The 14409-nt window shown below is 42.1% G+C and overlaps 2 protein-coding genes across 3 annotated transcripts; both read left to right on the forward strand.

Annotated features, from left to right (window-relative positions):
• Nucleotides 1-1324: 1324 nt before the first annotated feature.
• On the forward strand, nucleotides 1325-6620 carry LOC135642561 (sulfite exporter TauE/SafE family protein 3-like). Of its 2 annotated transcripts, none has more exons than XM_065158816.1 (12): nucleotides 1325-2007; nucleotides 2125-2284; nucleotides 2688-2888; nucleotides 2975-3039; nucleotides 3132-3159; nucleotides 3245-3330; nucleotides 3412-3498; nucleotides 3576-3626; nucleotides 3708-3929; nucleotides 5630-5723; nucleotides 5917-6057; nucleotides 6258-6620. In XM_065158816.1, the coding sequence occupies exons 1-12, from the start codon at nucleotides 1786-1788 to the stop codon at nucleotides 6341-6343; spliced, it is 1443 nt and encodes a 480-aa protein (XP_065014888.1). In that variant the 5' UTR covers nucleotides 1325-1785; the 3' UTR covers nucleotides 6344-6620. The 2 variants fall into 2 exon arrangements, with proteins under 2 accessions (XP_065014888.1, XP_065014887.1); XM_065158815.1 differs by having other exon boundaries at nucleotides 1327-2007; nucleotides 3239-3330.
• A 1337-nt stretch (nucleotides 6621-7957) lies between these two features.
• Nucleotides 7958-9447, forward strand: LOC135643871 (probable WRKY transcription factor 65). The gene is made up of 3 exons (XM_065161260.1): nucleotides 7958-8359; nucleotides 8450-8587; nucleotides 8700-9447. Exons 1-3 carry the CDS (start codon nucleotides 8193-8195, stop codon nucleotides 9250-9252), a joined length of 858 nt encoding a protein of 285 aa, XP_065017332.1. The 5' UTR covers nucleotides 7958-8192; the 3' UTR covers nucleotides 9253-9447.
• The last annotated feature ends 4962 nt before the right edge of the window (nucleotides 9448-14409 follow it).

The following is a 14409-nucleotide window of genomic DNA, read 5'->3' on the forward strand; positions in this document are numbered from 1 at the left end:
GATGCGAAATAATAATAATAATAATAATAACGATAAATGAACCTAAAGAAAATAGAAGGTTATTAAAGTCACATAAACCGCAGATGGAATCGGTGCGACCCAATTCGGAAACCAAACGAATTGGGCGCACGCCTGCCAGTCAACAACTGCTGGTCTTTCGGTGCAAAGCGCCCAATAAAATTTCCCAATTACCTTTTTTTTTGTCTTCAAATTAATATTTTTTAGAATAATTTTTCGAAAAAAAAACCCTAAGTTTTAGGCTTTTTCAAAAGATCAAATTGTTTCAAAGAAAAATTCAAATTTACTTTTTTTAAATTCATGTGTTGTTTTCATATGTTTGAATAGAGAAGATAATTTTGTTCCCTATTAGCATTAGATTTACATGTATTTTTTTTAATAATATTTTTATGTTCAAATATAAATTTTTTTATTATTTGATAAAAATAATCAACATCTTGATATTATATAATCATGCTCCATAGCTATTATATCTCAATCATATGCGATTGACATAATGCTGCTCTCTCGAATGTTATCGACTATCGCATGATTCCGATGTAACTAACCTCAACATTAATGTTCATCCACAGGTATAATGATCCTAAAATTATACCTAAAAAAATCATTCAAATATGTTTCAAAAATATAAAATAATTTATAAAGCTCTTTGTGTGTATAATTTTAGTAATATCGATAGGATCGATATATCGCTATGTGAATTAATTTAAAGCATTATCGAGTAAGTCTCATGATTTAGTTTTACAAGATTTGATGTTTCGGAGATACACATGGGATAGAGCGTCAGTTGATATCGAACCATTATTAGTATAATTATACATGAATATTAATTTAAAATTAATATTTATTATATTATATATCTAGCAATATACACCACTTACTTGCCGTGTACACGAACCCGAAAACCAAATTTTGTTGGAAGGAAATTTTCTTACGACATTCTCAATACCAATTCGATACATATCCCAACAAAGTACGTCAATCCAACACCTCATCCTTGCCTTCTTCCATTGCATACAAACGCACACCTCATCCATTCGTGGGTAAATATTTCCGCAAATTATTACAAGATTTTGGGATCGAATCCCGTCTTATAAAAAGAAACCTGCATCCATGGCCGTGGATCTTGTATTCGGCCCCAACTATCAAACGTCGAAGAGCACTTTCTCATTGGTTGATAGCGATCGAAGGATTGAAGTCTCTTGTCGGGCCCAACGTATCGGCCAGTTGGAGTTGGTGTTAAATTGTTTGATGACCGGGTCGAGACAGGACTTGCCTCGACGGTACGTTTTGGTAGTACGCGCTCAGAGGCTCCCGCGACATTACGTGTGCGTCTGCTACGAAGGCGACTGATCCAACGGCCGCTTCTAATTTCGCCTCGGTTGCCGCCCTTGCGGTGCGATTCGCGCACCCGCTCCGGAACGGATCGCGGAGCCTTTGGCATTCGCGAGGGTTCCTCGCAGCCTGTCGAGGGGCTCTTGGTTTCCGCCCGGTGATACCCTCTTCGCTCTCAATTTATAGCGGCTGCTGATGGTTTCCATTGATTTCTCCGCTCCCCCCGTTTCATCCTCTCGTTGGCAGAATATTCTCCTTTCCTATCTTTTCCGTAAAATTTCTTCTGTTGCTGTTCGTCGTCCGGTGGATTCGTAGTCGGGGGAGAAGGATTGACTTGGGTTCCGATATCTTTCCTTTTTTCTGCTCTTAAGATCACTAGAGAGCACAATAATTGGATTTCTTTGCGGAGATTGTGGCAGAGTTGGCAACTCGATGGAAGAGAGACGGTGGCGGAGTCTGGGGTCGGCGGTGGCGGTTGGGCTCTGTTGCCTGTCTGCGGCAGTGGCGGTAGTTTCGGCGGAGCAAAGCCTTCGAGTTGAGGCTTCGAAAGACAAGACGAGCGTAAATGAAGTGGATATTGAATCGAACTATTTTTTAAAGGTCTCAAATTTTTTGTGGCAAGCCGATGGATCTTCTTACCATCCTGTTTGGCCGGTAATAAATTCTCTCTCTTTCTGCATCTTATGATAGGTTTTTGTTAGATTGTAGAAAATGGTTAGAAACTTGCTATTAACGTGGTTTTGCTTTTTGGTTGTTGTTTCGATACGATAGCCCCTGGAATTTGGGTGGCAAATCGTGGTGGGCACGATGGTTGGGTTCTTTGGAGCAGCGTTTGGTAGTGTGGGGGGCGTTGGTGGTGGTGGCATTTTCGTTCCCATGCTTTCCCTGATCGTGGGGTTTGATCCCAAATCCTCCACAGCGATGTCAAAATGTAAGAACATTTCCTTTGAGCTTCAATTTTCCTTTTTTGTATCTTTTGTTTTCTTTTTTGTTTTGATTGTTTTTGCTTAGGGTTCATGACATTGTTTCCTTCATCCTTTTTTGTCCCCGACGAAGGGTTTTTGCCATGGAATTAAACAGGTCAGTTACATCGCAAGTATAATGAATTTGGGAATGTTCGCAGAATATACTAGTAATATTGCTGAGGAGCAACCGATTATCTTCAGTTAGTTCGAAAAATTAAGTTCACATTGCATTCTTGTTGTTTTGTGTAGCATATTTTATGATGCTGTTGATGCTAAATTTTCTAATATAAGGGCTGGTTTTATGGTTGATTCATTTTCTTTTGAATGTACCTTCTCATGGGTACTGAAATCTTCATGTTCCTTGGGCAGGCATGATTATGGGCGCAGCAGGGTCCACCGTTTACTTCAACCTTAAGCTGAGGCATCCAATTTTAGATGTGCCTCTTATTGATTATGACCTGGCAGTGCTTATTCAACCCATGCTTATGCTTGGAATCAGTATTGGTGTTATTTTTAATGTGATATTCCCTGACTGGATGGTCACAATCCTCTTGATTGTCCTGTTCTTGGGTAATCTCTTACCTGATGTGTATGGTCACTGTTGTTTTGTTAAAAAGCAAAGAGCATTTCTGATATAATTTGGTGGAATATCTTAGGGACATCAACCAAGGCTTTCATGAAAGGCGTTGACACTTGGAAAAAGGAGACAGTGCTTAAGAAGGTAGCAGCAATATCCCTTTATTTAGTTTCTATTGAGATATGTATGCACGCAAGTAATTCTGATCTATCAGACTACTCGTTTTCTAATTTCAGGATGCTTATAAACGCTTAGTAACTAATGGTAAGGATGGGGAAAATTGTCAGTACAATTATCTTTAGTGCTCAAAGATGGGTCCTCTCAACTTTGCCATTTATATTAGGTGTAGGGAGTGAAGAAGTCGAATATAGATCTCTTCCTCTGGGTCCCAGCGATATTGATCGAAAGGGTGTCGAAATGACAGCAGAATCTGAGGTCGTATAGCAGTACAATTTTTAATTTCTTATCTCTAACTTGCTAACACCAATATGCTGGACTCCATGTCTGTAAATGCAGGTCCCAGTTCTTCAAAATGTTAGCTGGAAGGAGCTTGGTCTCCTTGTCTTTGTGTGGGTATTATTCCTTGTACTACAAGTTACAAAGGTGAGACTTGTGGCAATATCTACTGTTTAATGATTTCAAAGCTAGTTGATACAAGTTGGTTGATTTTATTTTCGCAGAATCACACGGCTACGTGTTCGACATGGTATTGGATTTTGAACTTCCTGCAAGTATGATGATTTGTTTTGTTCTTTAAGCATTTTAATGTGTTTCCAGAGTTTTAAAGTAATAATGAGGCCTTTTATGTACAGATTCCTGTCTCAGTTGCAGTGACTTTGCATGAAGCAATTAGTTTATACAAAGGAGAGAGAGTAATTGCATCCAGGGGTGATGAAGGGACAAATTGGAAAGTCGGTCAATTATTTGTCTTTTGTTTGTCTGGTATAATTGCGGGTATAGTAGGTGGGCTGCTTGGTCTAGGAGGAGGCTTTATTTTGGGTCCATTGTTTTTGGAACTTGGCATACCTCCTCAGGTGACTTATATCACTCTTTCCTGTTCAAGTAATGGTTATTAATTCCTGAGATTTGCTTGATGTGTCACTGATACAAAAGAAACATGAAGTTGCAATTTATGCCATTCTTGATGTTCTCTAACGAGATAGATCATGCAAAATGTGTTATTTTTCTCTTAGTTACATTTGAGTAAACCTTTTTTTCACATTTTTGGTGTGTTTTTCAGAATCTGTTGTCAAAGAATACCTTGGCATGTAAGTAGGTGTTCCTTATTTCATGTTACGTAACTAGCTCATCGCATCTATTATACTCTTGGAGATAGTCATGATAAACTGGTGAAACTGTGGTTTCTGATACTGGTCTGAAAACAACTATGGATGATAATCGGTGTTAATTCCTTGTTATATTTTCCAGATGTTATTGGGCTGTATGGATTGGTACACTGCCCTGTATACCTGTACTAGTATGGAGATTATCGAAGTAGGTTTTGGACCAAGATCTAAATCCTTGGGTTGAACTGCAATAACCAATGTGCAAATCTTATCAAGAACCAGACAGTTAAATACATAGAAAAATGTAAACCATGGGGATAGGAAACCAAAGGTGTGGTTTTTTTTTTTTTTTTACGATGATGATATAGTACCAGTCTAAAAATTTAGGGTCTAAATTTAAGATAGCTGGCCTACTTCCTGCTTTTTGTCATATGACATTCATCAACAAGAAAAATACATCTTTTGAAATGTAATGCAATTGGATGAAATCTCTAACTCAAGGAAAACAAATTTTGGAAATTTCTTAAGAAAAAGAGAGAGACTGGGAATTGTCATTCATTATGCTTAGGGACGAGGCTATGGTAATTCTTCAAGATGCATGACTACTTCCAATCAATAAAATGCGTCCAAGAGAGGAGGTAATCAAGAAGTGGCATGCTGCAACCAAGGTTGTCTGTTATAAGATGGCACATATGTTCAGAGCTTCCAAGACAACAAATTGGAGTATGCACATTAATATAAGTCATGTATAGATGATGGCGTTGGTAATATAACAAGTTAATTGTGTTCAAGGTGAATAGACAAGTGAAATTCAAAGCAAAAAGTGAAGTCATGGTTGATGGTTATAATGAATGCAGTCCACTATATTAGCCATTTTTAGTTATTTAAGAATTTATGTCTTGCCTGAATGGTTCCCATCTGAAATAGAAAAGTAAATTTCCAGCTGGTGATCAGAAACTTCACTGCCAACAGTCATTTATCAACTGTAGAAGGCCAAATAGAAATGTCAAAGTTGGGAAAGGAAGTGGAAATTAGATACTGGGATTATAAGATAATGATTGTATAAGGATTACAACATTGTATCTTTTTTTCCTTATACTTTTTCTTTTTCTTCTTCAGAGATATTGACGTTGAAATAATCTTGTGATGCATGCATTGAAAACAAACCATGATTAATGATCGAATGATGGTTTCTGGTTCACAATTTGTAGGAAGATCTGTTGTATAGCATGAGAAGGACATGATGATAGAACCATTTAATAATTTCTAAGAAGTCAGGCTGGGAGGATGAGCTGGATAAGACTTAAGGATGTTGTTGAGGATGATTGAAAGTGGCAGCATGTTGTTTTATGTAGACATTCTGATACTGCATGCATCTATTTCTGTCTATATAATCAGTTTTGTTTTTGAATTTCTCAACTGAGTCTAACCCTGAAAGCCTTATGCAGGTTTCAAGTGCAACTGCAACTTTCGCCATGACATTCTCATCATCATTGTCTGTTGTAGAGTACTACCTTTTAAACCGTTTTCCAGTCCCATATGGTACAACAACTTACCATTGTGCTTTACCAATGAAATAAAAATAAAAAAAATCATAGCTTCATGCTTAATGAATTGTTGAATCCAATAATCAGTTTAGAGGAAACATTTTTTATCCAAGATGATCTTCTGATCTTGTTTTACAATTGTGAAATCCATAAATATGTTGTCTGACTAATTGCTTTTGATCTGGCAGCTGTCTACTTCATCTTCGTGGCTACCGTTGCTGCCTTTGTCGGGCAACATGTAGTAAGGAGGTTGGTCATATTAATCGGGAGGGCATCTCTCATCATCTTCATATTGGCTTCAATGATCTTTATCAGTGCCATCTCGTTAGGTAAACCAATGATTCTTTTGCCAACGCTACCTTGTTCGGTAAACTTGATATCTTTCGTTTTTACCAACAAGTATATTGAAAATGAGTGAGCATGCAAGTTATTATTTCATTTAGCTATTACTCATCTAACAGTGGTTTTAGTGTCTGTTATCTGCCAGCATCTTCTCATGCGTTAATGCACCCTAAAATTTTCATTGCAGGTGGAGTTGGCATCGTCAACATGATCAAGAAAATTGAGGATAATGACTATATGGGTTTCGAGAACCTTTGCAGATACCAAGCATAGCAACAAAAACATTGCAGCATATGTGTAACTTTGTCTTCCTCAAAGTTTTTGCTTTTTAGATCTCTAATTGGTGGAATAGACCCTCGGGCATAGCAAATTTGAACGAGGATCTCGAATTTTTATTTCTTTTCGTCTTACTGATGCAAGAAATAGTTCCTGGCAACTGTTCTTGGATTTGTTGATCTAATCTTGTACACTTTTCGTATTAGTGATGCAAGAAATGACATTGAATTTTTCAAGTTTGAGTTATGAAAAACAAAAACAATTATTTGATAAACGATGAGCCCATTCTTTTGCGAGGCTAATGATTTCATCGGCTATTCATGTGATGGATCTGTCATGAAGAAAAGTCAAACAGGTGCATTGACAAAACTCTATGTCAACAACTGTTCTTGGATTATTATCTTGCAACTGTAGAACTCTTTGGATAACAAATGACAGGCAACGTTGATTGATTTGACATACACTATAGATTCCAGACTTGTTCCAACTCCAGCGATACAGCGTTCTACCATCACGACAAGTCAAACCTGCGTTGGCTTACTTCCAGACGGTGGAAGATGACGTCCGTTCAAGAAAAGTCAATAGGTCGAGAATAAGCGAAGTTTCCATTCGAATAGATTACATCGTACGGTCACGATGATCCAAACCCTCATCCCGTATCAAGGCCTCACAAGAGGGAAGAAATGACACGAGGGAATCTTCCCGGTGCTGGTTGCACAAGGTGTTCGACGAAATGAACGACATATTATAGAAGCCCAGTTGCAACACGTCAACGAAGAAGCTTCCAAGTATATAATAGGAGAGAAGTTAATGAACACAGTGTAGAGCAAGCTGTGACGCCATAACCCCACGCTGACTTCCAGTGCGGATACGGCCATAATATAATCGAACCCATCGAGTTATTGGACAGCACCTCCGTTCGAGCTGTTCAAACTTGCCGCATTCAGCGGTTGGATCCATGTGAGCCGGAACGTCGACGTGGAAGGGACTCCACCATCGCTGTGGGTGAAGAAAGATGAAAGCTCATCTCCGTGACGAGACGAGGAAGCTGCGGTCTGCAGGATGGTGTGTATAAGTGGCCGGATTCCCCCCGCCCCCCCCCCCCCCCCCCACACACACAATGGTAAAAGCCAGCTTAAACTGTATCCTTTACTGTGTCACTCATGGCCAAGCTAGCCATGGACAGTGGATTCTTTGGGTCCCTCGTTATCCATCCAGTTCATGTTGAACAGATGCAGAGCATCTCTCCAGTTGAAAGGAGTGAGTGAGGGAAGAGATGATAATTAATGACGAAGGAAATCGAAGAGGAGATGAAAAGGAGAGGGGGGAGGTTGTGTATCTCCTCTGCCGGATCTCACCTCGTTTTGCCAATAACTAAAGGGCTACCGCAAATAATATATTTGCATCAGGATGTGCACTGCAACAAGGCCTGAGGAGGAGTCGCTCTCGCCTCTTTGAATAGTTTAGTTGGAGTTACTTGCCTCCACATCTCTCTCTCTCTCTCTCTCTCTTTCTCTCTCTCTCTCTCTCTGAGAGTCATGGAGAGCAACTCGTAGGCAACGTCTCGCGCAAACGACAAGGCCTTCGAGTATTTTAATACGATGGGTGGAGGTGAACGATGAGTATTAGAACTGCACCCGTCTGTCCCCATTGGCAACCCCACCAATAGCAACCACCACCTTCTCGCTCCATCTCCCTTCTTCTTCCTCCATCTTGTTTCCTGACAAAAAAGCTCTTTCGTTGCTGCTAAGAGCGTACGGAAATTACTGTTTGATGGAGTGAGTGGGTGCCTTGAATCGGCGGCGGAGGGAAGTCGTCACTGCGGGAAGCTTCTCTTCTGGTTGTGATGAACGGGAGCTGCAGCGACGAGCTCGAGAGGTGCGAGCCCGAGGAGGCCGGGATCGCGTCCGACGCCAACGATAGGAGCCTCCGGTCAGGTGGATCCGGCGATGACGCCAAACCTGTTCGCTCTTTGGCTCCTTCCTCCTCTTCAGCTCCCTCTCCGAAGAGAAGGTGGATCTTCTTGTCCTCCCATATCGTGCTCTCTCTCTCTCTCTCTCTCTCTGGATTTACTGACTTGTAATTGGGTTCATGGATGAGCAGCCGGCGGGCGGTGGAAAAGCGGGTAGTGACGGTTCCGATCAGCGACGCGAAGGGCACCGGCGAGGGGGCTCCGCCGGCTGATTCGTGGGCATGGCGGAAGTACGGGCAGAAGCCCATCAAGGGCTCACCTTATCCCAGGTACGTGCGTGTGCTCTTCCTCGATTTAGCAGTAGAAGCACGATGGAGATCGAGATCAACGTGAAAGCCAACTGGTATGTTAAGCTATGGGTGTTCTTTATGGGACGTGCAGGGGTTACTACAGGTGTAGCAGCTCCAAGGGGTGCCCGGCGAGGAAGCAGGTGGAGCGGAGCAGAGTCGACCCGGATGCGATCGTGGTTACCTACTCCTTCGACCACAACCATCCATGGCCCCTCCCCAAGAACCACCACCACAAGCACGCAGCGGCGGCGATGCAGCAGACTGTCGAGGACCGGCCGCCACCGCAGAACCAGTCCAGCCCGCCAGAGTCCGCGGAGCGTGACGAGAAGTTCTCCGACCTGATCGCGGAGGAGGAACCGGCGCTCTTGGTCGACGCGCCCGGCGGCGGCTTCCAGTGGTTCGCTGACGTGTGCTCGACGCCCTCGACCTCCCCGTCCGCGGCCGGCTCCTGCGAGCTGCTCTACGGGTCGGTCTTCTTCGCCGGGGCCCAGGCCGCGGCCGCGCTGCCGGAGGAGCAGGAGGCCGGCGGCCGGGTGGTGGAAGAGGAGGACTCTTTGTTCGCGGGCCTGGGGGAGCTGCCCGAGTACTCGGTGGTGCTCCGCCGGGGCCTGGCGTCCGCCTCGTGGGTGGGGACCACCGGGTGAGTGAGCCCCACCCCACCACATCCCTTGGCAGCCAGGCCGGCCGTCGATCCGATCGAGGGGAGCCCCGTGCGCCGTACGATTGGCTAATCTTTCTCGGTAGTCGACGTCTCAAAACTGCCGTCTTCCCGATATTTTCTTCCTCCTCCCTTTCATCCATGGCTTCATCAATAATAGATCTCCGTGACATCGTTTTCACGTGTGGAAATTTCTCGCCAAGAAAAGGAGAGAAGCAATTCAAGATCGCTTCCTCCCCCCCTCCTCCTCGTGCTCATCGCCGGACTCCATCGTCGTCGCGCGTGTCGGCACGCCATCTCTGTGCGTGCGTGCGTGCGTCACCCGGCACACCAAACTCGCCGATTGGATGGACCACACCAGGCGACAAATGAGACATCAATCTCCAAGTAGGGGCCACGATTGCATGTGTTGGGTAGCCTTTTACCAGGGTGACGGTTTTGTTCTCACGTTGAACGGATGAGTTTCTATGATTGCTTTCGTCGCTTTCCATTCCGCCGACCGCAGCATATGTTCGGAGTGCATACCATCTGTTTGAATCAATGCCTCTTCCATATATAGTCGAGGAGGTGCAGGTTTGTCCGGCTTCCATTTATCTCTGACTCTCTGGTTCCCGTTCATTCATGATCTCGTCAAAGCATATCATCGACTCCAAATCTCACATAGGAAAGATGTTACCGAGGAGAGCCGGCAGAGCTGCACCTTTTAATTTTATGTGAACCAGGGAAACCATGTGGTATTAAACAATGGAACGTAGCTTAAAGCGGAAGATAAAAGGACACGACCATTCAAAAGCAAACAGCCGAAGCCGGACACGCAGGGAACGCAGAAGACATCGTGTGAGAGGGGTTAGATAAACATCACTGTCTCAATCATTTCATCTGCGTTTGTGAGGCTGTTGCTCGATTGGGACATGGAAAAGGATTTCGTTGGAAAAGATTGGATCTAGCGCATCATCGGTGGGCTGAAGCTAAGATGGTGTCACCTTCTCGACTTGAATGGGTGGCTATATGAGCATTATTATTAGTCTAATGGTAGCTCCAGCAGATCAATCGATTCACATGTGTGTGTGTGTGTGTGTGTGTGTGTGTGTGTGTGCGAAATTTGAATCGATTGATCTGCCCAGTAAACAGGACAAGTATTATTGGGCTTATGGCCCAATTAAGTTGTTAATGCTTGGGAAAAGATTGGAACAGGGACGCTACATTTGAAACCTATCAACAATAGCCACGTGGCCGCCATTGGTTTCGGGTAGACGCCGACGAGTACGTGAAGTCATCTACATATATGATGACCGCCATCGCTTTCGAGGATAACGAACCTTTTGTCTTCTCTTCTCGCTTGAAACCTCCCTCCAATCTCCTCCTCCTCTCGTCTCCACCACTGCGACCGCCTCTGCCAGATCAAGAAGCAGCGGTAGCCGATCCCATCGCGCTTATTCTCCCGGAACGATGGCAGTCTCTCGTAAGCACTTCCCTTCATTTCTCTTGTGGAATTTTATTTTAGGAAGGCTTTCTGTGGAGATTACTCTGCTCTTAATCTCTCTTGCGATCGGAGCGATTTCATGGTTCTTTGACGTTTCTTTTCTTCTTTCCCTGGTAGTCGCCGGTAAACCCTTCCTTCTTCCTTTCATCTTCTAGTTGAAGATTGTATTTCTGATTCCTCGTTAGTAATCTTTCCGAACGTCTTCGCCTCTGTTGCTGGCTCTCTATCTCCCAAAGGCTACTAGCTTTGAACTCCATTTTGACTTTCTCTTCTAGGGCTGGATCCCGATCTCGATCAGGAGGCTCTGTCTCCCTTGATTTGTCCATTACCTGGCTAAAAAGTGGAATCCCGCACCAATCAAGAACAGCTTTCATCCTTATCCTAATACGATCCCATGTGCTAATAGCGCGCCCCAGGACGGACTTCGATCATTCTACGTGAGTGTTTGTACAGTGGAACTGTAGAAGGCGTATACATTAAGATCAGTGTTCCTTCGTTGCCCGCTCTTCTGACTTCCTCGACGGAAAGGTAAGGTTCTCGCCTGTTTAAATGCTTGGGATCTTTATAGGAGCTAGTGATAGCTGATAAGATTTTTTCAACTTTACAAGGAAATCTCGTTGTTCTACTGAGAAAAATCCTTCCTCGTAACCTGTATAAACAGGGAGAACATATCAATGAAGAACATAGCTTCTATCTTCTAGCTTTTATCTTCTACCTTCTATCATGGTATTAGAGCCATTCTTGCATTAGCAATTCTGCTGTATATAGCTTTGTCGCTGGCTTCTTTTCGACCTTCGATAGATCTGTTTAACCATATGCATCTATAATTACTAAATTCTAGAAATAGCCACCAACGAATAACAGGACGCAAACGCCCCCACCTTCTTCCTGCAAGGGTAGAGCCAAACCTTCTCCTTTGTCCCTCGTCCCCTCTCCTCCCCATCACTACCATGCAAGGGAGAGATTAGTGCGGTGGAGGGAGCAAGTGGCGTGATATACCTAGTGCAAATCCAATCACTGTATATCCAGCCCGATGGCCGAGCGTCACTTGAAACGACTAGAATGGCTGGCGTAGTTGTGGATGCCACAAGAACAGTACAAGTCCCCAGGCTTTTGACTAGTGCCTTTTTTGCCACTCTGATGCTTCTTTCCTCATCGTGGTATAACAGATCTGCGTTCCACGCTATCCCTCTTCTCTCTATCAGTCGACGAACTTCAACTATCTTCTTCTAAGTCGGTGGTCAACATTAATATCTCTGTGCTACTATCAATTAGCAAATCGATTCTCCCTTAAAGATCTAGGAATCTTGAATTATTTTCTTAGAGTAGAAGCAACATATACATCTCAAGTCTCTTCCTATCGTAAAGAAAGTACATTCAAGATTTATTATAAAAAATAAACATGCAGGATGCAAATACGGTTACAACTCTATCTCTACTAATAAATCGCTCAAATTATTCGATGGAAGTCCTGCTATGGAACCTACTCAATACCGATAAATAGTTGGCTCTTTATAGTACTTAGCTCTCATCCATCCGGACATCTCATTTGCGGCCAATATATTATCGCAATTTATGCAATGGTCATCTACTACGCACTGGTTTACAATCAAACGAATCTTGCGATATCTTAAAGGGACCCTTAATCATGGTCTCTTTCCTCGTAAACACTCTTCACTTCATCTCTATGCCTTTGTCGATGCTGATTGGGCAAGAAACTTTGATGATAGAACATTCACATCGGGGTAAATTATTTTCGTTTGAGCTAATCCAGTCAATTAGAGTTCTAAGAAGAAAAGACAATCGTACGATCTACAATTGAAACTGAATACCGTGCTATTGCCACCACTCATGCAGAACTCAATTGGGTCACAAATCTGCTTAAGGAATTCGACATCAATTTTACTTTTATTTCTATAATATATTATGATAATTTCAAAGCTACCTATCTATGCATCAATCCGGTGTTCCACTCCCGCATGAAATATATGCTATTGACTTTCACTTCATACGAGATCAAGTTCTCCGACATCAACTACGTGTTTCTTATGTACATACGATCGATCAATTAGTAGACTCACCATGAAACCTCTCGCTCGTAAACTATTTTCATTGTATCGGTCCAAAATTGACATCCTTGGTAGGAATACCATATTGCAGGAGCATGATAGTATATAAGATTTCTCCAATTATATAAAGAAATTTTGCTACTCTATTGAGGGAATTTCTCCCTCTTGTATAAATAAGGAGAATATATCAACGAGGAACATAGCTTCTGTCTTCTAGCTTTTATCTCCTACCTTCTATCTATTAGATCCTCACATTTGAGAAGGCATTACTATTAAAAGATTAATAGATTAATAGATTAAAAGATTAAAAGAATAAAAGAAGTAAGCTCCTAGCCTCCTTAGGGCAGCTTGCTCCATAACTTCTCCGGAAATAATTAAAAGATTAATATTAGTGATATGAGAGGAGATAAAAAAAAATTAAAAAATATTATAAATAAACATTTAAGTATTCTAAACTTAATCAAGTATATGATTTTTTGTATATATCTGAATGGTGATAAAAAAAAATATATAGTTAATTCTAAATAATTAATATTTACTATTTTATTATTATAGTATATCTTGAAATCTGGACAATTCGAATGTTATTAATATTACAAGTGAGGAACGGATAAAGCCCCTCTTTCTTATATGATAAAGAGTCATTTGATAATGTGTCTAAATCAAGAATTGAATATGATTGAAAAAATAAATAATGTTAAATGAAATTGACATATACTTAGAATATCTCCCGACGAGAATCAAACAATTCTTTTGCACAAAGAAACAAGATTGATCGTGTGGTAAAATCACTGTGAGTAACACATCTAAGCTTGTCTGATATTTTTTTTATAAATTTATATTTATTTTATTATTATGTTTGCTGGGAAAAACCCCGGAGAAAGTGTAAAGAAAATAAGACTTGGGGATGAGGGTGTCCGCTTTAGAGAGGCGGTCGATAAGTTCGAGGACATCCTCTTCCTACTGAGGCGGTCGATAAGTACAAGGACATCCTCTTCCATCTCCGGTGCTGCAAGGAGGAATAGTTTATATATCAAAGGTATGCAACAGGTAGAGAAGCAGGAATTGACCCACTAAGATTGTTGCCTCACAAATTCCTGTAAAAGGAAAACAAAAGTAAGCCAGTCAATATTCTTTTTCACTGCAAATTCTGAACATAGATATTAGAATTTTTAGAAGAGATTTTGTGCGTAGTGCTTCTAATGTCCACCTTTTGTTACCACCCGGGTTGGTTGGATCTTAATACTGATGCAATCATTTGTCATTTGCCAACCATCATAACATTGCTGTGTGAATCTTGATCCAATCCCTCCGATGTTGCATATGCTGCTTGAAATTCCACAGGGAGATGCAGGAATTTGGCCAAATGGAGTACACGTGGCTTGAACTGGTTCAAACTTTAGCATTGCTGAGTGACTCCGATGGCAGGCTGTGGCGACAGGGTTGATGAGGGCACTTCTGCTTGAAGTTGATGTGCCATTGGCGAAGGGACCAAGTTTCTTGAAGTTGAGAGTGATGCCATTGGTAGCCTGCATCAATGCAGGCGCGGGATGGGCGAAGAAGGGCGGGTGTAATTTTTACTTAATATAAA

Source organism: Musa acuminata, chromosome BXJ3-7 (genome assembly GCF_036884655.1).
Source record: "Musa acuminata AAA Group cultivar baxijiao chromosome BXJ3-7, Cavendish_Baxijiao_AAA, whole genome shotgun sequence".
In the NCBI taxonomy this organism is placed as follows: domain Eukaryota; kingdom Viridiplantae; phylum Streptophyta; class Magnoliopsida; order Zingiberales; family Musaceae; genus Musa; species Musa acuminata.